The sequence below is a fragment of the Micromesistius poutassou genome, assembly GCF_964030765.1.
Source record: "Micromesistius poutassou genome assembly, chromosome: 22".
Classification (NCBI taxonomy): Eukaryota; Metazoa; Chordata; class Actinopteri; order Gadiformes; family Gadidae; genus Micromesistius; species Micromesistius poutassou.
In genome coordinates this window covers 12,486,590-12,508,486 of record NC_140292.1, presented here as the reverse complement: position 1 = coordinate 12,508,486, position 21,897 = coordinate 12,486,590, and the positions used below count along the sequence as shown (strand labels likewise).

The window sequence follows — 21,897 nt, the reverse complement described above, 5'->3', positions numbered from 1 at the left end:
AGATTTCAGCGGCCCACCAACACGCTCACATGTGACGAGGACACCACGCGTCATCTGTGTTATTATGTGTAGCATCATAGCAATACCTGGGCTTCAAACGCTGCTCATAACACTAATAATGAGTCTGCTACTTTTACATACCAGAGAACAGGGTCCATGGTATTACCTGCTACTTTTACATACCAGAGAACAGGGTCCATGGTATTACCTGCTACTTTTACATACCAGAGAACAGGGTCTCTGGTATTATCTGATACGTTTACATACCAGGGCACAGGGTCCATGGTATTACCTGCTACGTTTACATACCAGGGCACACTGCCCATGGTATTATCCGTCGACCTTCCACGCCCTTTACACAGAAGAAGCAGACTGCATTTAGAGTTCAAATGGTGACACTGACAAATAATAATATATAATATAATAAAATATATTGAAAATATTCAAGAATAAGCAAGGTTATTATGTTAGGATTCACCATCTAGGATAGACGATGTCAGCTAATACCGGTACTCGTTTCGTTCTTGCTCTCGTTGTTAAATGTTAGCTCAACTCTTAACTCTTTGAAAGCTCTTTGCTCTGGATCATGGGCCCCTAAAGTAAGGTGCCACCTACAGTGCAGTAGGTCTCACCTTACCAACTAAGGAAGCCCGTTTAAGAAGTGTTTTAAAAGGGTCAAGTATTGCCTCTAGGTCCCAAGAGGGATAAAAAAAAATAATAATAAAAGAGGTCTGCTGTCCATCGAGCATCTAGGTGGACACGCCCACTTGTTACGTCACTAAAACACAGGAAAAAGCAGATTTTCAAATGGCTTGTCATGGCTAACCACACTCACACCTGGTGGTGGGAGTGTGGTAGACAGCTTTGTGGCTTTGTGTAACTTAATTGCATCAAAAAGAAATACATGAATGTATTCCCTAAAGCTTCTTCAGGTTGCCAGGTTATTGAAACAAAGACGTGTTTTATAAGTGGACCTCTAGTCCCTGTTGCTTGTAGAGAAATAAAGACTCAGGTTATTCTTTTAGTGTTTGCCTTTTCATTGTTTATTATCCCATTGAATCCTTTGGAGTTAAACGGCTCACAGAGCTATAGACAGCGGAGCCACTGGCTTCATAGTCCTTAAACAAGCCTCCGCAAATAAATAGTCACACGCTCACGCATTCAAATATAATCGTTCACTCTTACATTCACATCTGTGCAAAGAGTAAAAAAAGGTACTGTGCAAATCCTCAGCGGTGTACAGTGCCTCAGTGTTCAGACCTGTGTCCGTAGTAGTCCACCACCACGGTGACTTGTCCCCGGGGGAGGAGGACGGGAGAGGGGGGTCCCATGGGAGTCTGACCAATCAAAAGGCCTCTGGTCACTCTTTCATGGAGTTTAGCTTTCTTTTTTTGGTTTACTTTAATTAAACGTATGTTAATTAAAAGGCATAACTGTAAGAGTTGCTTAGCATAATGTCACATAAGTTTAGTGTCAAGTTGATTAATACTTTGGGTTGATGAATATTTATAAGATGTTCTTTAAAACTTTGATGCTACTGTTGTCAGGTCTTAATGATTAAACCCAAGCCTATCAGCCGTTTATCAAAAATATGCATTTTCTTATGCATTGAGCCTCCACCATCACTGTAGGAATCAGTAAATGCTATGAGAAACATTAGAATTTAAACCAAGTTAAAACCACAAAAGTGGACGGAAACCTGAGTTTCAGACACAATGTTTTTGAAGATGTCGGATGGCATTAATAACTCTATTTGAGCCGCTAAATGTCTTTACATACGCTTAGCCGCTTCCAATACTTTGATTATCGACCGCAGGCGGCCGGTTCACCTCGGTGGTGGGGTGGGGGGGGGGGGTGGGGGAGGTACTGAGGCATCACAACACACAGTTTCAAACAGACCCGTGAGACAACCATGGACTCCCGCGCATCCGACCATTGGACACACGACGAAGGTAAAAGTAGAGTACAATGATACCAAAATCAACAGTAAAAACCTCCACCTCAAGTCAACGTATAAAGAGCTGCGGTGACGTTCGGGTGATCCGATCAGGTGTGTCATCCAAGAGACACTCCGTCACCACTCAGTCGTCCAGAGCCGAGTTTCAACTCGCCTGCGGGTTTCCAGCAGAAGGGCTGGATGTGTGTTGCATATTAGTATAAGTACCAGAGTGTCTGCTCTCGAGTGGCGTCTGCAGACGTTAAGGCCCGACGCCCCAGTGTGAGTAACCAGTCAGTGTGGACCTCATGTTAGTTTCTCGGGAGATCCGTTTATTTTTCTGCATTAACCAAAAAGGCTGCCGGCTACTGGAACCCGACGGCCACGACGGACGAGATCCTCTGGAGCAGCCTCGGGTTTGTTCTCTCCTCTGCCGCCCCCTGGTGGAGGGGGGAGAGGAGGGAGGACGGTATCAGGGGACGGGGGCGACGGGGCGGGGCCAGGACCCGAACCCTTAGTTCTCCAGGTTGGTCCTGAGCGGGCCGTGCCGGGCCCTCTGCAGCCGCTGGTCGTGGCTGGCGGCGCGGCGCGGGCCGGCGGGGGAGCACAGCGCCGGGGGGTGGGTGGCGGCGGCGGCGGCGGTGGAGGAGGAGGAGGACGACGACGTGGGGGACGGCTTGGAGGCCTCGCGGGCCACGGCCCGGCCGCGGCTCAGCGAGCGCCGGTCGTCCAGGGAGACGGCGGCGGCGGTGGCGGCGGCGGGGAGCGCGCTCAGGGGGCCCTCCAGGTGGGCCTCGCACACCTCCAGCAGCGACGCCACCTGGTCCCGCAGCGGCGCCGCCTTGGAGCGGCGCCCGGCCAGCTGGAAGAAGGCCTCCACGAAGGCCTGCAGCCCCATGCCTGGGGAGGAGCCGGCGGAGGAGAGGGGCGGGTGAACGGGCGCGGGGAGCGCCTCCAGAGACGGATACACTCGGTACAGTGGGTAGTGGTCATGTGGGCGGGGTTAGTGGTCATGTGGGCGGGGTTAGTGGTCATGTGGGCGGGGTTAGTGGTCATGTGGGCGGGGTTAGTGGTCATGTGGGTGTGGTTAGTGGTCATGTGGGTGTGGTTAGTGGTCATGTGGGTGTGGTTAGTGGTCATGTGGGTGTGGTTAGTGGTCATGTGGGTGTGGTTAGTGGTCATGTGGGTGTGGTTAGTGGTCATATGGGCGTGTTAGTGGTCATGTGGGTGTGGTTAGTGGTCATATGGGCGTGTTAGTGGTCATGTGGGCGGGGTTAGTGGTCATGTGGGTGTGGTTAGTGGTCATATGGGCGTGTTAGTGGTCATGTGGGCGGGGTTAGTGGTCATGTGGGTGTGGTTAGTGGTCATATGGGCGTGTTAGTGGTCATGTGGGCGGGGTTAGTGGTCATGTGGGCGGGGTTAGTGGTCATGTGGGCGGGGTTAGTGGTCATGTGGGCGGGGTTAGTGGTCATGTGGGTGTGGTTAGTGGTCATGTGGGTGTGGTTAGTGGTCATGTGGGTGTGGTTAGTGGTCATGTGGGTGTGGTTAGTGGTCATGTGGGTGTGGTTAGTGGTCATATGGGCGTGTTAGTGGTCATATGGGCGTGTTAGTGGTCATATGGGCGTGTTAGTGGTCATATGGGCGTGGTTAGTGGTCATATGGGCGTGTTAGTGGTCATATGGGCGTGTTAGTGGTCATATGGGCGTGTTAGTGGTCATATGGGCGTGGTTAGTGGTCATATGGGCGTGTTAGTGCTTAGTGGTCATATGGGCGTGTTAGTGGTCATATTCATACTTTGCACGTGACGTCACAACGACTGGCTGGCGGGCAAGAACTCCAGCAACGAAAGCTAGTAACATAATCAGGATGTTGCCAGTTTTACCACACGAACGGTCCTTAGGTTCCTCTTAGTCCAAATACCGCCATGATGGAAAGATTAGTTCAACGGGAACATTTGTGCCAGGCATACACATGGCAAACTGACAAATTAGACATATATTTTTGTACGGAATCTCCCTGCTTCTGAAATGCGCGAACATCTCCGCCCAGCACTCATTCCACTGTGCAGATTAAATCGCGCAGCATTCTGTAACAGCAACTGTGCGATCATCCCTGCCATCACACATTGTTGAAATCATATGCTGGATGCTTTAATCTTTCTATGTGTTTTTTAGTGAATGATCAGGCTATAATAAGACCACATTGGCTATGTAATCGTGGGTGGATGGTGGAATAGTAACATTCACCTTTGCTTTGATTATGAAGATATTCCTGTTTTTTACCTCCCATACGACAGCGTTGTTAACCCATCCGTAGGCTTTCAATTTTTGTGCGGTATAAGGTGACGGATTCTCTATGAGATAAATGTAAATATCTCCAAACTCCAAACTCCAAGTCTGGTCTTTGCCAGCTTCAAAGCAATGAATACATCAGCAGGTGCTGTGTATGGATCACAAGTTCTGAGTATGTTTATCTTCTCTTCGTATCTAATTTTAACATTTTGTGACATATGGTCTAAATAGTTGATTGATTGAAGTATCGGAAATCTGCAAGGCTGCAATTCCCCTGGTTGGCCGTTATTCGTCGCCATTTTGCCAGCGTTTGTTGCCCTCCAGGTATTCATGGTAGTCACGTGACCGCAAAGTATGAATGGGCGTGTTTAGTGGTCATATGGGCGTGGTTAATGGTCATATGGGCGTGGTTAGTGGTCATATGGGCGTGGTTAATGGTCATATGGGCTTCGTTAGTGATTATATGGGCATGGTAAGCGCGCAAACTCATCAAAGAGTTGTGCACGTAGGGGCACGGCGGCCGCTGAAATGGGCGTGGCCGGTGCACACGATGCGCTGGTTGTAAAGGGGCGTGGTGGAGGAGCATGGGCAGCGCATGGGGGCGGTTCCTTTGGACTGTGTTTACCATGTGTCTGGGTGGGGGTTTGACCTGCTTCTCTGGAGTCCTGCGTGGACGCGGCCCAGCGCCGCGTGATGTCGATGTACAGGATGTCCACCGACGCCATGGGCAGGTTGGAGTTGCTCAGTTTGCAGCACCTGCACACAGAGACATCAGACGTCAAAACACGGCGTCATCACTAGCGTTTAAGAGCTGAGACGTCCCCCCCCTCTGCTCCCTCCCTCCGTAACGTTTCTCCACCATTGACTGTTGCTTCGTGCTTCACAGAATCAGGAGGGAGATGCTCGATTGGTCAGACACATGCCGGGAGTCTGAAATCCAAAATGGTGTCATACAGAGCCAGGCTCACAGCAACCAGTACAGATGTGTTCACAGTGCAGGTCACTCACTGAAAGCTAAGGGATTGCGATGGCATTTCTAACAAATGCAATTATAGCTCTTAAATCTTACGGCACCTTTAAGGGCAATTACAACAGTATAATTGTACAGTGTCCCTGTTTTAGTACAGCTTTTACCATTTCTTTATTTAACCAGGTTTGTCTTATTGAGATGAAGTACCTCTTTAACAAGAGAGACCCAGAAACAATTTAACAGGGCCGGCATAGCCATGAGATTAGACACAACAAGGGTGGGGTTTGCTTTGTTTTTTCTGAATGTAAAACATGCACACTCACTCAGTTTGTAATTTTATAATTATATTAAAACTGTGAACACTGGTCTCTTCATAGCTACACATTTTCATTTCCACATTAACAAATGTGAAAACACTTTCTGATAATGAGTTCAGGGACCAATCAGAGCTTGAGCCTCTAGATTCAAATATCCTGTAATTCCGGCAAAAATTGAACCCAGGGTCTTTTTCGGCATGAATACCCATAAAATAAGCCCTCCAGACACTTTCTTTTGTTGATCATCGAGTATAGAGCTTGCCCGGAGCAATATAACAGCCCAAATGGCTTCCATGTTATTGGCTAGGGGCAGAGAGAACGCTTCAAAATCTGCATTTTTCAACCACTAATATTGCACAAAATAGCACCAAACCTCTGCAGTAGCATGACTAGGGTCCCAACACATAAAAAAAAGCATCAACATTACCTTACCCGTAGGTCCATGTTTCCAGGAAGTCCACACAAGTCGATTACCGGATCACCGGCTACCGTAACTAATATAATAGAGGCGCCAACAAAATTAAAACAGCAAGAGGGGAGATTGTTAAGTTAAATTGGTTGGCGCCTCTATAAAAGAGGCCATGTGGGCTGTTACTGTTGCTCCGGGTAAGCTCTATACTCGATGATCAACGAAAGAAAGTGTCTGGAGGGCTTCTTTTATGGGTCTTCGTGCCGAAAAAGACCCTGGGTTGAATTGTTGCCGGAATTACACTTTGTCACAATGTCTGGCTTCCAGACACAGGGTAGCTGCCAGCCAGCGACCTCGCCGCTCCGTGGCCGCCCGGTACCTGATGAAGGTGCGGAAGGCGGTGGGGCCCAGCCGCATGTTGCCCTTGATGCCCAGGAAGCGCAGGAAGAGCGCGGCGATGCGGTCCACCAGGCACAGGTACTGGAACTGCTTGGTGTACTTGGGGTAGACCTGCTTCAGGCACAGCGCGGGCAGCCCGTCCCCCGGCTCCTCCTCGGGGGCCTTGTCCGGGCAGCCCGCCTTCGCCGTGATGAGCGCGCCCTGCTGGGCCGCGCCGCCGGCGCCCCGTGCCGGAGAGGGGTGGCTGGGGGTGGGGCCCCGGCGTGGGGCGCACGCGGAAACCAGGGAGGGGGAAAAAAGCAAGTAGCGTTATTTGAAAGGAAATGGGAGGATAACGGTGGTTAAAAGGGGAACGTGAGTCGTGGATGTTCGGCGAATAACACTTCCAAACTCAATGACTTTTTTTTTTACAACATTCCTAAATCCATTCCGAGCGCCTCTGTGGAACGAGTACATTTGGTTGACGCTGTTACGCGCCGTCTTGGGCGCACCGTCTAAATCGGATCTCAACATTCAACTTTTTTCCTGTTGTACCTTCGGCTCCAGTTTATTTTCGTCGTGTTCTTAATTGCTTTGTAATTACCTTTGGCAAACAGTGACTTTGAGTGGATGTGTGATCGCGAGAGGGGAGGTGGCCTGGAGGTAGGACGAGTAATTAGGAAGCAGGAAAACAAAGGGTGGATTCATTGGCTGCTGGCATGGCCCGCTGCTCAACTATGCCATCAGTGGTGCGCCGTGTCGGGGAGGGGTCAGATCAATTACCCCCAAGGAGGAGGAGGAGGAGGAGGAGAGGAGGAGACGGTGAGCGGTTAGTTCCATGGGTTTCTGAACGCAAGGCCCTCAAGGCCAACCGGCAGCTTGGCCGCCTCATCGGCGTGGTTCTCCGTAAACACTGAGCCTCAATGTGATGCTTGTAAATGTACGCAAATACAACCGTTGAAACGTTACAAAAGAGGTGTGACTCTTCAACAGGTGATGAAGAGCCCCACTCAACAGGAGATGGCTGGATGGAGTGGCTCATCAGCGCAGCAAAAATCCAAGTCTCTAAAAGGTTTATACATAGAGCAGAGCTTTATACAGCAAGGGCACATAAATTAATGGGATTACTGGTGGTCTACATTGAGACTCTAGTCGTCTTTTCATTCTTTCTTCTTTCCTTCATTCCTGGATGAGAATATAATGGAGAACGCAGGTGAGGGTCAGACGGCAGCGGGTAACTGGAGCTAAACATTTCAGGTGAGATTAGTTTTCAGATCCCCACACTCTATCTCGCAACTCCTCAGTTCAATTATTCCTACATTGGCTGGTCCAGCTTTTACCTGAACCACCATTGTTTGAGCTGGTATCCTCTTTTAAGGGAAGTGGCATTTGATGTAGCACTGCTTATAAACATTCTCTGCCAATCACTTTGATCCAAAATGTCCAGGCTAATTCTTCAGCGAAGAATATCGCTCAATGAACAATGAAAATACTCAATTACTTGTCTTCATTGCATTCACAGTGACTTTGCAAGATAATCCACTAATTCCAAATGTTTGCTTATATTCTTGTCAGTAAGCGAATGTACAAAAAGCACACTACAATGGCACACTTCACCGTGCGCCATCTAATCTAGTTGACCAGGAGCCAAGCCCCCGAGACATACACAATCAGACACTTCATTCTACTCATCCGGTGGAGGTTTGAACAAACAACCATAGCTATTTCAACACAGACTTCAATGGAGTAGGAGGAAGCCACCCAGAGGCAGGCAGATACAGGGAACACCATATCCAAATGGTGTTTTCATGACACCTAGAGGTGTGATACGGTAACGCAGGACAGGGATTTACGTGGAACGGAAATGATGCATTGCAGTGCACTACCTGGAAGAGGATGCAAAGCTTTTTATCTTATAATGTGGCAGTATATATGGTGAGCCAATATGAACATGTACAGTTTTTGTATGTGTTATTATTGGGAAGGGCTTAAACACATTGCACACGCACACACACACACACACACACACACACACACACACACACACACACACACACACACACACACACACACACACACACACACACACACACACACACACACACACACACACACACACACAGCCTCCGATCCACACAGGGGGGAATATAAAATTACAGGAAACGCACAAATGAAATCAATTAGCATGTACCCCTGCCTCCAGGTGAGCTGTTCAAAGAGTCACAACACGCTAAAGAGAATCCCTGTTGCAGCAGAATAAAATCAAAGAGTGTCTACCAGCTGATTACTTCTTGATTTCCTAATTGACTTTAAGGCGCCGACTCCTTCGTATGAACCCCCACAGACAGCAACATAATCTCCAACAGGAGACAATAATCTAATATGAAATAATGTGGTATAATCCTCCAGGATTACGCTCAGGCCCAGCAGGATTGCTGATAAGGGGATTATGAGGACTCGTGCGAATGTCTTAAAGCCTTGTTTTAGGCAGAGCTTTCAAAACAGGTGCACAAACACAGGAACCAAACCCACCGCACTGGAATATATGGTAATGGCCCTAAAAATGTCAAAAACAATGTCATGTCCTCATTAAAAACAAAAACAGACGATTTCTTCACACACACACACACGCACACACACACACACACACACACACACACACACACACACACACACACACACACACACACACACACACACACACACACACACACACACACACACACACACACACACCTTTTAGGCATTTTGCTCATGAATGAGTAAGCAGCGTGAATGGCATCCGAGAGCCGCACTCAATGTTTAATGGGATCAATCACCCCCCCCGTACGAGTCCTGGGTGCCGCGTCCATTTAGCAAGGCACCGCCTCGTCGGGGACCAGGCGGTGGAGGAGACCGTTTAATGTTGAGAATAACGAGGAAGAAACAAAAGTAAACACTGTCACGGCTCCTCACTCAGAGAAGAAAGCAATTACAGCGGGATCAAGGAGAATATCAGAGCTGGGGAGCCCAGGACAGACACCGAGGGGGACTATAATGAAGTGCGTGGCCCCGCTGAAGCCGGTGGCCCATCACAAAGGGTGTTTTCTCCTCAGACATGAGACGACTGTGACAACAACGTGGAGGTGCCTTTCAAATAAAGTCACAACGCAACGTCACGTTGTCCTGCATCTGGGGACAGCCACGTCCGGACACACAGTTGCGCCACGTGACAGTCGTTTCTCCTTTACGCTGAAAAGACAAGCTGGCCTGCAGAACTGATGGGACGTCGCTTTTTAAAACCACCCAGGTCTTGCCGTCTCGTCACATCTCAGCTGGTGGCGCCGTGCGTCCAGAGGGCAGGGCGTGTGTGGACAGGACGGGTTTCAGAGCGGCGGTCTGTGGTGCAGCGGGCTGAGACTATTTTGTATGTGTGGATTTGAATACGCTGCAACAATCGGTCATGACATCTTAACAACAATAACGTTGTGAATGTTGTGCTTGCTGGGCCATCTGCTGCAGAAACAGTGGCATGAGGCTGGATAGCACATGTGTGCCCTCAGACTGAACTGCTGCTATCGCCTTCAAATGAGGCCGCGCCACATTCCCTCCCGCCCACGCTCACCCCAGCACCAGACGCTACCGCTCAAAGTTTCAACAGCTTATATAATAGCTGTGATGGCTCATAAATAATAGTTATGTTTCAATATTCATTTGATTCATGAATGTACTTTCCAAAACTCCAGATCCCCATGAACCTGAAAGCGATAACGTATGCGTATCCATAAACCAAGACATCTTTACAACACAGGCTCACCAGCTCGCCATACGCAAGTCTGTGCAATCACCATGAAGGCCTTTTAATCACCAAGACTGACCCCAGCCCATTATCCTGAAAACCTGAATCCATGGAGGCAGACTTTACATATGCAGCTAATAATAATAATAATAATAATAATATTCCACCCGGACAAGTCATTCACAATGAATAATGATTTCAGGTAATATGCGGGGGATTATGTCTAGACATTAATATGAGCAGAGGGATGAAGAGTTATTATCCCCAAGGAGTTTACGCTCACTGGCAAAACAGATCCCAAACAAGATGGGGGAGGGAGGGGGGAGGGAGAGAGAGAACGAGAGGGAGGGATGCAGAGAGAGAGAGATAGAAAGACAGTTGAGAGAAAGAGGTGACTTTCAAAAGTGTTAGCTTGCTGACATGCCTGTTACAGAAAAGCCTATTACACAAGGCTAATTAAAAAGGACATACAGAAAGTAAAGCTGGAAGGAAAATAACAGGCGCGGTGTTGGCGGTGTGAGGGGCCTCTCAGAGGGCTGGTCAACCGGTGAGCGTGGGCAAAGCCAGCAGAACAGCGTGCTTTGTAATCACAGCTCAGCTATAATTACATTCAAATGCAACACCATTATGAGCTGGTGCTGCTCGGTTCTGAAGTCAATGCGTGCTGATGGTAATGGGAAAATCCAAGGATAAAGACACACACTTCATGCCTGTTTTGAAACACTGTGTTGCGTGTGTGTGTGTGTGTGTGTGCGTGCGTGTGTGTGTTAAACATCAGTACGGGCGCACTACCCCACGACCCCTGACCTTACCCGTGTCTGTTTAGGCCGGGGTCCATCAGCCGCAGCGTGTCTCTGATCACACACACTTTGACGTCTTCGTCCACCGGACTGGAAACATACTCAAACACACCTGGTGCAACCTACCCCACACACACACACACACACACACACACACACACACACACACACACACACACACACACACACACACACACACACACACACACACACACACACACACACACACACACACACACACACACACACACAGGTTATGAGGACGGTCGTTACGTTCAGTACCAAGATAATAAAATGAGAGTGGAGTGATGAGGTTAGCCAGAGTCTCACCTCCTGTTCGTGCTCTATCCTCATGCTGGGGTTGGAGTTGACCTCCAGCAGAACCGGCTTGAGGTTCTTGGTCAGCAGAATGTCGAAGCCCAATATCTAGACAGGACACACAGGCCTAGCTTAGCTCTCAGAACGTCTCTCTCTATCCTACAACAAGCATATAGAAGTTACTTTTCGTGTTCCTTCTTCCTAGAAAGGGATGTGTGGAGCACATTCGATCACACACTATATGCGGTTCAATTATAAAAATGTTACTCCTAGTACATCGTAGTAAGAGGATGTACGAGCAAGAAAACACATGACTTACCATATGTTTTGATTTTCCACCAAACAAACACTGAACATACATTTGCTGTCCGCAAACCAAAACTCCCACATGACAAAAACCAAATGAAACACTTTTGGTTGTTTCACAGCAGATACTTATTAGACGCTGCCGTGTCATCAGTTAGAAATGACAACGCCATCCGTCAGCTGTTAGTGAGTGAGAGCTGTTAGTGCGCTGTGAGAATATCCACTTGGAGGTGCCTGCCTGAATGAGCCAATATCAACGATTTCTGACGGTTCCTGGCAGATTTGAGACCAATCTCTTCCGTGATGGTGTTCAGGGGAATACATCATGCCTGTCACTCACAGGTGTGAGAAATGCAACACTTTTCACCAGCGAGAGAAAAGGAGGGAGGGAGAAATGAGAGCGGGAGAGGGGGAGGAAGCTGAGCTGTTTTTTGGTTGTTTTAGTTTAAAATCTTTTTTTTTTTGCACTTTTTTTCCTGTGCAAGAGCCTGGGTGACACCTCAGACCTCGACGCCCCACCTGGAAGCAGGTGGGTCCGGGCTTGCCGGGCGGTATGTCCGCCTGGTAGTGGACCTTGAGCTCCGGCACCAGGGCGATCACCGTCTTGATGACCAGGGAGATGACGTCCGACCACACCTTCTTGATGTCCACGCCCTTGGAGGCCAGGCGGTAGAGCACGCTGGAGAAGGTCCGCTTGCTGCCCGTGCTCTGGCTGTCCGAGTGCACAAAGTTGTCGCTCTGCACGTTCAGGGAGTAGTTGGTGAGGTGCATGAACACGTGGCTCAGGTTCTTCTGGTTGGGCTCCTGTGGAGGGCGCGCGCGCACGCACGCACGCACGCACACACACACACACACACACACACACACACACACACACACACACACACTTAAGAGACAGAGGAACAACGTCCAACTTTGGTCCCTGGAAACAGTTGGTCCAGGATTTGCGATTTTCCCAATTCCTAATCCTATTTTTTCACATCACGCGTATGAAGCAGTACTCTGTACTTTCAAATAAGTATCGGCTGATGCGTAATCATTCATGCGTTTGCCCTGATAAACATTGAGAAAAGAAGTTATTCATCAGCACATGAACGAAGGAATGACATTATACACTGTCCAGGATAACCAAACGATCCCAGATTGAATTGAGCTCTGTGGTGTTCTCATGGAAACGGCTTCTATTTTTGTAATCCTGTGATTCCCGAATGTGAATCCCGTCCCGCCGTCTGTGCCGTGTGCCCGGTGAAGCGGACCAGCGGCGTACCTGGTAGGGCTCGGTGCAGAAGCGCGTCAGGCCCTCCTTGGCGATGTAGATCTGCAGCGGCTCCAGGGCCTTCACCAGCACGTACAGCCGGATGTCGAACTTGAGCTTGTCGATGAGCAGGGGCCTCTGGACGTACTCCTGCACCACCGCCTGCCTGGCCTGGGCGCCCGCCGCCAGCCGCACCTCGCTGGCCTCGCGGATCAGGTAGATGCCCTCGCCCTGGGAGCCGCTGTCGGGCTTCACGATGAAGGTGCGGTGGGCCGCCGCGTCGCCGTCCTTCAGCCCGCGGGTCTGGGGGAGGAGGGCGGGAGACGGGAGAGGTGAACCCCCCCCCCGGTTAGTGGAGGTGGATGATGCAGAGGTTTACATGAAGACATGGAAAGTTGGAAAGAAATAGTCGAAAGATACTGAAAATAACATTTCTAAAATGATTAAGGAAGAGGGACATGAAAAGTTGCAAAAAAAAGATGTAAATCTAAAATAATTAACTATAAAGCCTCGATGAATCACTGATGGTTAGCACACATTAATATATATTTTGAGAAAATACAGAAAGAAAAGAAATACAGAAAACTTTTTTGATCTGCATACGGCGATGCTGATTTATTTGAAGTATAAATCTGAGGCAGCAGCCATGCCTCAGAGGCCTCAGAGATGAAAGTCAACCTTACAATTAAAGTACTTACATTCAATCAACTACTGTTTCAATTCATCTACTCTATTTAATTCCTCATTAACTCTGATAGTGCGATACATTAACTGCAAGGGAAAAAGGGTTGTTGTCTCCTAAGGTTTATATGCAACTTGTAGTCTAGAAAGCCTGCAGTATGAAATGTAAAAGATGAGACTAATTATTTTTAGCAGGCGTGCAGGAAAAGAGGATGAAAAGAGGATGGAGGCGGTGGTTAGAAGCCTGGCTTGCTTCCAACCTGTGGACATTTGCCACAGTTCACATCACCTCTCTCAGCACACTTTACTCGCCATCTTCACTCTCATGTCCATAAGAGCTCAAAAATCACCCCCCAGAATATCCTTAAAAATATATAAGAACATTAGATGCCCATGTTTAAAGGGACGAATTTTGGATTTTTGACAAGCAAATATTGCTTCAGAATGGCAATTTTGGCCAATAAATAGTTGTTTTTTATTTTGCTTGGAAAATGAGACCTTTGAAGAATCTGTGTTGCGTAGAACAGCCTGTGGGCTCCATTATATTTGACGTGCGAAAACTGCTAAACTCGGAACTCACACTGCAGTGCTCTGAACGAGCTGAGCTCCAGCAGGCTGCAGTCCACTCACCGGCCAAAGGGGGTCAGTAATGAGAAGGCATTTCATGATTCTAACACATAGTACCTTTAATCAATTAAGTAAAAACAACAGTCCGAACAACAGCCTTAATCAACAGAAATAAGTATGTCCTTGGGGCTAATCATTGAGGCTTTGTGAAGTTTGGCACCAGCCTCGTGAGCCATTAACTTGCGATGAGTTGACCTACAGTTTTAAAGCCATGAGAATCTTCCATACGTGGCTTCTATAGGCCGACCTTTCCATTTTCTGCCTACCCAAGCTATTTGTGTATTAAGTGCCATCCCTTGCCAGACAATCCAGCTCTATCAGAGACCTGAAACCCTATGAGATGCCAAGGGATGACTAAGCTTTTGTTTCTGGTTTCACCGGCACGGTCCTCATGAGTGCTGCAGTGTATCCAGGCAGTGTATACGTCCATCAGCATTAACAGCTGCTCTGTACATCTAACCTGCTCATCCTGAACCCAAGGTTGTAGCTAGGTGTTGGGATACAACAGGCAGCCTCTGCAGCGCTGCGGCTCAGAGACAATGGTTTGAGATGTGATCAAGTGATGTACGTATCAACACCACACAGAACAGCACACGCAGAAGGGGATGCCAATGTCCAATGTGGACACCATAACAACAACCATAATGAATAAAAATGTGCTTAAAGGACAATTCCGGTATTTTGAACATTGAGCCCCATTTCGGGTTTGTCTAGGATGAAATAGGGTGGTTGACACCGACATGTTGACTATTGGTCCTGTCTCGGGTATTTGGCTCATTTAGAATCGCTCTGCATGCTTCAGAATGGCTGGCTACAGGCAATCAAACCTGTCCTTAAAACAACCCTAAACGTTTGTTTTCAGGAGCGTGAAACTCACAGAGTGGTTAGTGGTGTTCGTTGATGTTCCAAATCAAGTATCGTAGCGAAATACAGTTTCTGTCGTGTTTTATTGCACATTTATCGCATAACGTAAACAGCCCCCTTTTCCGTTTCCGGCCAACGAGCAATGCGTCTCCCAACAGAAATCAATGGTATTTACAAATGTGAAAAATGTGCAATAAAACACGACAGAAACTGTTTGTGGCTTGGATCTCCGACGTCTGCACCCCACCTGCAGACATCCTGCAGATGCCTCACTCCTACCCATTCATTAGCATCTGCTTCATGACAACATTTTGTATTTACTGTACTAAAATACAACAGTAGATATCTTAGCAGGATGCCCCAGTGGCTCACCGGGTAGAGCGCCTACCATATGGGCTCAGTCCTGAACGCAGCGACCCGGGTTTGAATCCTGCCCGTGGTCATTTGCTGCATGTCCTCCCCTCTATCTCCCATACCTTCCTCTCTATCCATCTCTATAATAATGCAAAAATATATCTTATAATAATGCAATAAACTTAATAAACCATTGTGTAGAGCGAGAGTAGAACGTTATACCGTAGAACGTCGTCTAGGGAAAAGCCTTGCTTCCTAGTGAAGGAAAATCCCCCACATTGAACCATTATGGAGCCGGCCAAAATTATCTATCCAAATAACCAGACGTTGTTTGTGTATTCGGTGTGTATATTTATAACATTATAGTGAGCTTTGCAGTGATGAATATTGAAGGACTCATTTTTTTCCTCACAAATGCAGCGTTTCGCTAGTCTCTTATAAAAGGGCTCTTTAACGTCAGCGGGTCCGCTGAACCAGTAATTGGGTCTAAAATTAGCCGCTGGTTGACATCAAGAGCCTTTTCTGGCCCTCTGTCATGTCACAGGGAGAGAGGAGCTTACACTCAAACAGGAAAGGCCTGCAGCGCGACCATATATGGAGCAGTTCCCACTACAGTTCCCACTACTCTGTTGGAGGACAAAGACAGGGCCCACGTGAGAGGAACAGGCTGAGAATATAAGGAAAGACTGTCATTGTGTAGAGCGAGATGTTCTAGATCACACCGCAGGCCTCCTCCTATAAACTGACCAGTAATAGTAGTAGTAAGTAATAGTAGTAAAAAAGTAAATGAATGTGCCAACTCTCTATCACAATTCCCTATTGCTCACTTAAATATGGCAATCTATGATGCTTAAACTTGTGTGAACCCTTTAGAACTTCCTAAGCACATCAAGGCTAGTGCGTAGATGGTGTAGAAGTGTTTTAATCGTGATGCCCTATGGAGAGGAAACTGGGGCAGTTCCCACAATCAAATATCAATCTCTGGTTGAAAAGCTTGCACGCGCACACGCACACGCACACACACACACACACACACACACACGTTTCTGCAGCATGGAAGGCCAATATGCTGCACCACAGGTCAATTTAAATCCCAATGGTATGGCAGGGAGGCGGTGCCTGCCTGTATAGGCCCATTCTGGTTCTGGTTGGGTCCGGATTTGGTGGCGAGCGCTTGCTCACCTGGGCAGAGAACTGCTGGTACTCGTCAGGGAGGATCCAGGAGCGGGGGTAGAAGTTGTACTCCTCAGGAAACAGTTCGTGCATGGTGCGCAGCGCCCTGCTCAGGTTTATCTTCTTCAGCATCTCTATCATCCCTGCAGGCAACAGGTAGACCACAGCATCGCTCTTAAAGGGCCGGGTCACTGATTTAACACACTGCCGTTGGGGGAGTGGGAAAGAGTTTTAAATTGATGAACTGCTGCGCTACTTTAACTTTTTAGTCTAAGGCCGCTAATTTTATGTTCCCATAATGTGCAATATAATCCAACTAATCTTAACTTCACTCCTCATTCAGTTGGAATCAAGCATAAGCAACTGCCAAACCAAGTCATCATTGTAGTTTGACATGGACACTGACGTGACTCTACCTGGAAACTTGTTGACCTGTCCGGACACGATGTGGTCGTTGTCGTGGAAGGACGTGCCATGCCAGTAGATATCACAGGAGGCCCGGCGGCCCAGGGGGAACTGCCCAGAGAGGGAGAGATTAGTCTGATCAGTTGTCACTACTCAAATCAACGGTAGTATTTGTCTCAAATCATCTATCATCATAACCCATCTTTACGCTCATCGGAAATTATGCTCTGATTCATACTGAAACTGGAAGAAAGAAAAAAGGTAACTTGTTGATTTGCTGATGACAAAACATAACATGTTGCAGGTTGACATCACTAGGTTTGTTAAATGATAAAGCTAGGTCATGAATAAAAAACATACTGTTCTTATATAATAATAACAAATGTAAATGAATGATTTGAATTATTGAAATTATAATCAAAAATATGAATCATTCTGGAGTGTTTGTCCTTTTATTGTTCCCAATGCATCAGTAATCCTCCTTGGGAGAAATCAGGCAGCGAGTGTGATTTCCTATAATGAGCCATAAAGAGGAGGAGGAAGATGTAGTGGTATTGTTAAAGGATTAGCAAGCACTGCATGCTGCCGCCATTAGGAACCTGAATGAGAGGGAAAACCCACTGTGCGTGTGTATACTTCACCAAAGGTAATAAAAGGTGCATGATCGAATACAATAAATTACACAAAAGTATGTTTTCTGGCAATATTTATTTTTGTTTAAAGCCAAATACAGAACAAAACAACGAGTAAACAAACCAAATTGTGGCTTTTACAAATATGTTCAGTTTGAATAGATGCACTTAGAAACACTTAGAAAATTGTATTTAGCATTGTGTAGCGTCTTATCCCAGCTTTCTTTGTTGTATACTGGGAATGGGTTTACCTAGCGATTGTAAGTGCTTGGCACTTTTTTCTATGAATATCTTTACTGTACTGACAGCAATACATAGTTTTTTCTCTTTCTTTTGACAAATGTACTTATTGTAAGTCACTTTGGATAAAAGCGTCTGCTAAATGCCCTAATGTAAATGTAATGGCAAAGCTTTGCAAACTCAAAAACGTGTTAGTTTCCTCGTGACATCTGTATGATACCTTTGTAGCCACCAGAAGAGGCTATGCTCTTGTGGAACACAACCCAAGAATAATGCAACATATCAAATGTAATCCTGCAATATCATATTCCCCACAATCTGGATTTCACCTTTTGTTTCAAACTATGAAAATGCGCTCAGAGGAAGCTGTATTATGTCATTTTGAGACCAAAACAAAGTTGTTGTTATTTGGGTACAACATGGTATCACAGTATACAATGGCTGAACACCATATTATGAATGACTTAATAACAATACAAAGGGCAGCAATGGGCAGATTGCACTGTAGTGCTACCATTTGACTGAAGATTGTAAAGTTATTGTTTATGTCATTAATCAAACGCTTTAATGTATAGAACGATGCCTACAGATAGGCTACAGGGTTTTAACCCTATAAGTCAACTTTGTCAGTCAAACACCTTAGCCATTCAGTCAGCCACCATTCATTAATGTGAGCCAGTGTAAAAGGGATACCCTGACACAGAGCCAAGACGGCTATGAATACCACTCCCAGGAGGCCATGTACAACTAATCTGATGAGGGATGTAGGTCAAATTAATTTGGTACCATCCAGAGATAGGAGCAACCCTCCCAAATGTATACAAAGGCCTCACTGAATGGCAACCCCCTATATGGTACAATCAATAAATAGCCTGATTTGATCGAATGAACAATGCAGAATTGACATGGCTTATCTTGCATGAAACTATTTTTTCCTTTGGTTTCATCCCTTTAAAAATAAAAGTTAAATAAACAAGCTCTTTAAGACACATTGGCTGTCATGAAAGGCAGACATTCTCAAAATAAGGCATTTCTGACTGATACGACTCATGGAGTTTAAACTACCCAAAGATATGTTACATTCAAATAGCAAGACCTATTGGTCACTTCTTAATGTGTGTGTGACTTGTTTCTCTCACGCTCCAACAAAGACTAAAAGTCTATTGGATTAGAAGGGTTTACGTCTAATCAGTTAACCACGGAAACCATATGCTGCCCAACAGTTGGCAGCAGCTATTCAACAGGCATGGCCAAAGATAATGTGAAAAAGCCTTCACGTTATCGTGTGTTATCAAGCCATTTGAGACTGTAACTGTGATTGAGGGCTATGAAAATTTAATTTAATTGATTTGCACATGAAATCACATTTTGTATTACAATTGCATCATCATCCTCTTCACCATTTAAGACACGCATTCAAATTAAACTGCACCAACAACATATTACAGCCACTGCAGAGAGCATTGTTTGTCTGTGTAGATTAGAGTAATACCAAGATTCTCTATGAGTACCTAAGAACTAACTTGAGTTTCCAACTGACAAGCTTGGCCATTAGGCGTGAACGGCTGAAAGGATAATCTGCAAATTTGAGACAGGATCAGTCCAACAGCTGTGTTTGGGTTTAAATTCAATCATGCCTCGGTATATCAGGGCAATGTATACGTTTGCAGAAGTGTGTGTGTGTGAGCATGCTTGCGAGAGATACCAGATCTTCTGCTATTGTAAGGTTTATAGTATTACTGAATGGTCAACAGTAAAGAAAAAACATGGCATTAATAATGAAGTCCACAGAGACAATGGGCCATAGTAGGTACTAAATGCACCACGTTCAAACTGCTCTGGGACAGGCCAGATGGTGCTCAACTCACAGAGCAGGGCAGCCCATATCAATTAGCCCACTTATAAATGATTAAGGCAAACTTTCAGGCACACTGCTGTAATTGTATACCTTTTGCGTTTCAAGCAACATTGTTATAAGTGACGGTGTCTTCTCAAATGATGGCCCAAGTCCACTCAAGTCTTGTGAATCATTCATGGATAAAATGGTTAGCATTCAAAAATTGTATGATGATGAGTAGGCTGCCTTTATTTAGATAAACTGCCTATTAATAACTCATGTGCATGGTTAAATTATTATAATGCTAGGCCCAATGTTATTAATGTTACACTACTAGTGTCAAACTGTAAGGTTTGGTGGACATATCATCACATGCAGGCCCCAACACACTTCTTCAATAATATTTCACTTTACTTGTGTCATTACTGGTTTGCAATCTTGGACAGGAAATTACAGTAGCAGGCAATGAATACCAATTAAACTGAGCCCATACACATACCTCTTTCCACTTTAGCTGCTTGATACTCATTTTCAGAGCCTCCAGTGAGGTTTTGGCTTTGGATGTATCCACTGTCACTGGCTTCTTCTTCCGCTGATGCTTGTTTCCAGGTTCATGCCGATCTCTGGGCCGATGGTGGGTCGAACCCCCGTTCGTGTTGCCATTCGTCTCCTGCTTTCCCTGCATCACTCTACCAGCACATTTGATTTGCAGCACTTTCTCACCTCGCAGCCGGTTGAGGTGCTTACCAACGTGGGTAGAAATCGCATAGCCAATATCAGCGTTTACTTTGCCCTCTGTATTCTTGTCATCTCTGCCCATTTTGCTACGATTCCTAGCCTTGTCCTTGCTTGCGAGGGGCGTCCCTGAGCCATGTACCCCGGCGGCGGCGGGGACACAAGGGGGCACCTGAGGCGAGAGGCAGCAGGCGGCCGGGGAGGTACTGAGCACCCGCTCCTCGGTGACCACAGCATTGTCCTTGTCTTCACTAGATGCTTTCGTATGGTCAGGCTCAACCTTCACAGCATGGTCGCTCATTCTAACAACAATTTAACTGACACTGTTAAGCAATACAAGATCACAACTCGCCGCACAGCCACCCGGAACCAGCAAGCTACCCACCGCTATCCTACACATGGATACCCGCGCTGCATCGCATCGACGGGGCAGGGCTCGACACAGCAACCCACAGCTTCACTGGACCTAGTGTACTCCATTCTTACTGCAAATATACCCCCTGACCTGGTCTGCTGCTGCTACTTCTGTGTGCTGCCAGTTGCCATCGCTAGCCAAACCAATAAAGCGGAAAAACCAACGACCAGCAGATGGTTGTCCAACACCCCTGACCGCTGCCGGGTGGTGGTCCTGCCGGGGAAAGCGACCTCTCTAGCCGACCTCACAACCGTCCTCCCCGGCCCGATGCGTGTCCAGTTCTACGATGGCCTTTTAAAGTTATATACATTTGGCCACATTGTATACCTCAAGGGAGACCGAGAGAATAAATGAGTTCAATTTTGAGAGGTTGTCTGTCCCCCGTTATGAGTGATGTCGTGGAGAAGCACACGGTGGTACCGGTGGTGGGCGATACCGTTGGTGGAGCGGTGACTTCGGTTGAGTTTGGTCCGTCGCGCCGCCTCCGTCAGAAACAGCAACATGACTCAAAGGGGGATACGGTCACAGATCGTGGCATCCCAGTGAAAGGCTACCGAGGCTCGCGGGAGCGAGCGTGGTATCCCAGTGAACGGCAACCGAGGCTCGCGGGAGCGAGCCTCGGTTGCCGATCACTGGGATGCCACGTTCTGTGACCGTATCCCCCCTTTTCAATGGCTGAAGGAGAGTTGTTTAGTGCAGGTTCACTCTACTCTAGCGTCTAGCAACAACGGTCTAGCAATACTTTACTTTAGTATGTCCTGGAGTACGGTGGTGTACACTACGCTAGATACTTGAAACATGATTAATGCTAAGGGTTGGCATACATTATTTTAATGTGCTACAGGTGGACCCCTAATCACACATATTATTATATTATTTATTCACTGAATCTACATTTATATTTATTGGCATGTATTTCTTTCTCTTTATTTCTCTCAATTGGCTGTTGTAGAAAAACTAAATTCCCCCTTCGGAGATTCATAAAGTATTTAGTTACTTGCTGAGAAATATGTTACATAAACAAGACATAGATGTTTCATATTACAACTCCAGCGCCTGTTCCCATGGTGACTGTATGTGCGCTTCATAGCGCGTCGTCGTCAGCACTCTGTTAACATCTGGAGCAGAGCCCAGTACATATTAATGCGACTAACCTGTGTTTAGTACAGGTGCATT

The 21,897-nt window shown here is 46.8% G+C and overlaps 1 protein-coding gene across 1 annotated transcript; it reads right to left on the bottom strand.

Moving 5' to 3' along the window:
* Positions 1-2,327: 2,327 nt before the first annotated feature.
* ttll11 (tubulin tyrosine ligase-like family, member 11) lies at positions 2,328-21,138 on the bottom strand. The gene is made up of 10 exons (XM_084486937.1): positions 20,071-21,138; positions 16,874-16,973; positions 16,467-16,600; positions 12,771-13,061; positions 12,023-12,307; positions 11,210-11,305; positions 10,892-11,001; positions 6,303-6,566; positions 4,877-4,983; positions 2,328-2,836 (listed from the first exon to the last, which is right to left on the bottom strand). Exons 1-10 carry the CDS (start codon positions 20,605-20,607, stop codon positions 2,451-2,453), a joined length of 2,310 nt encoding a protein of 769 aa, XP_084343063.1. The 5' UTR covers positions 20,608-21,138; the 3' UTR covers positions 2,328-2,450.
* Positions 21,139-21,897: the final 759 nt, after the last annotated feature.

Coding starts and splice junctions, on each gene's coding strand:
- ttll11 (XM_084486937.1), bottom strand. CDS start 20,607: ATGAGCGACCATGCTGTGAAGGTTGAGCCTGACCATACGAAAGCATCT. Junction 16,601..16,873: donor ACAGGTCAACAAGTTTCCAG/GTAGAGTCACGT, acceptor TGTTGCCTGCAG/GGATGATAGAGATGCTGAAG. Junction 11,306..12,022: donor CCGGACCCACCTGCTTCCAG/GTGGGGCGTCGA, acceptor TGTCCTGTCTAG/ATATTGGGCTTCGACATTCT.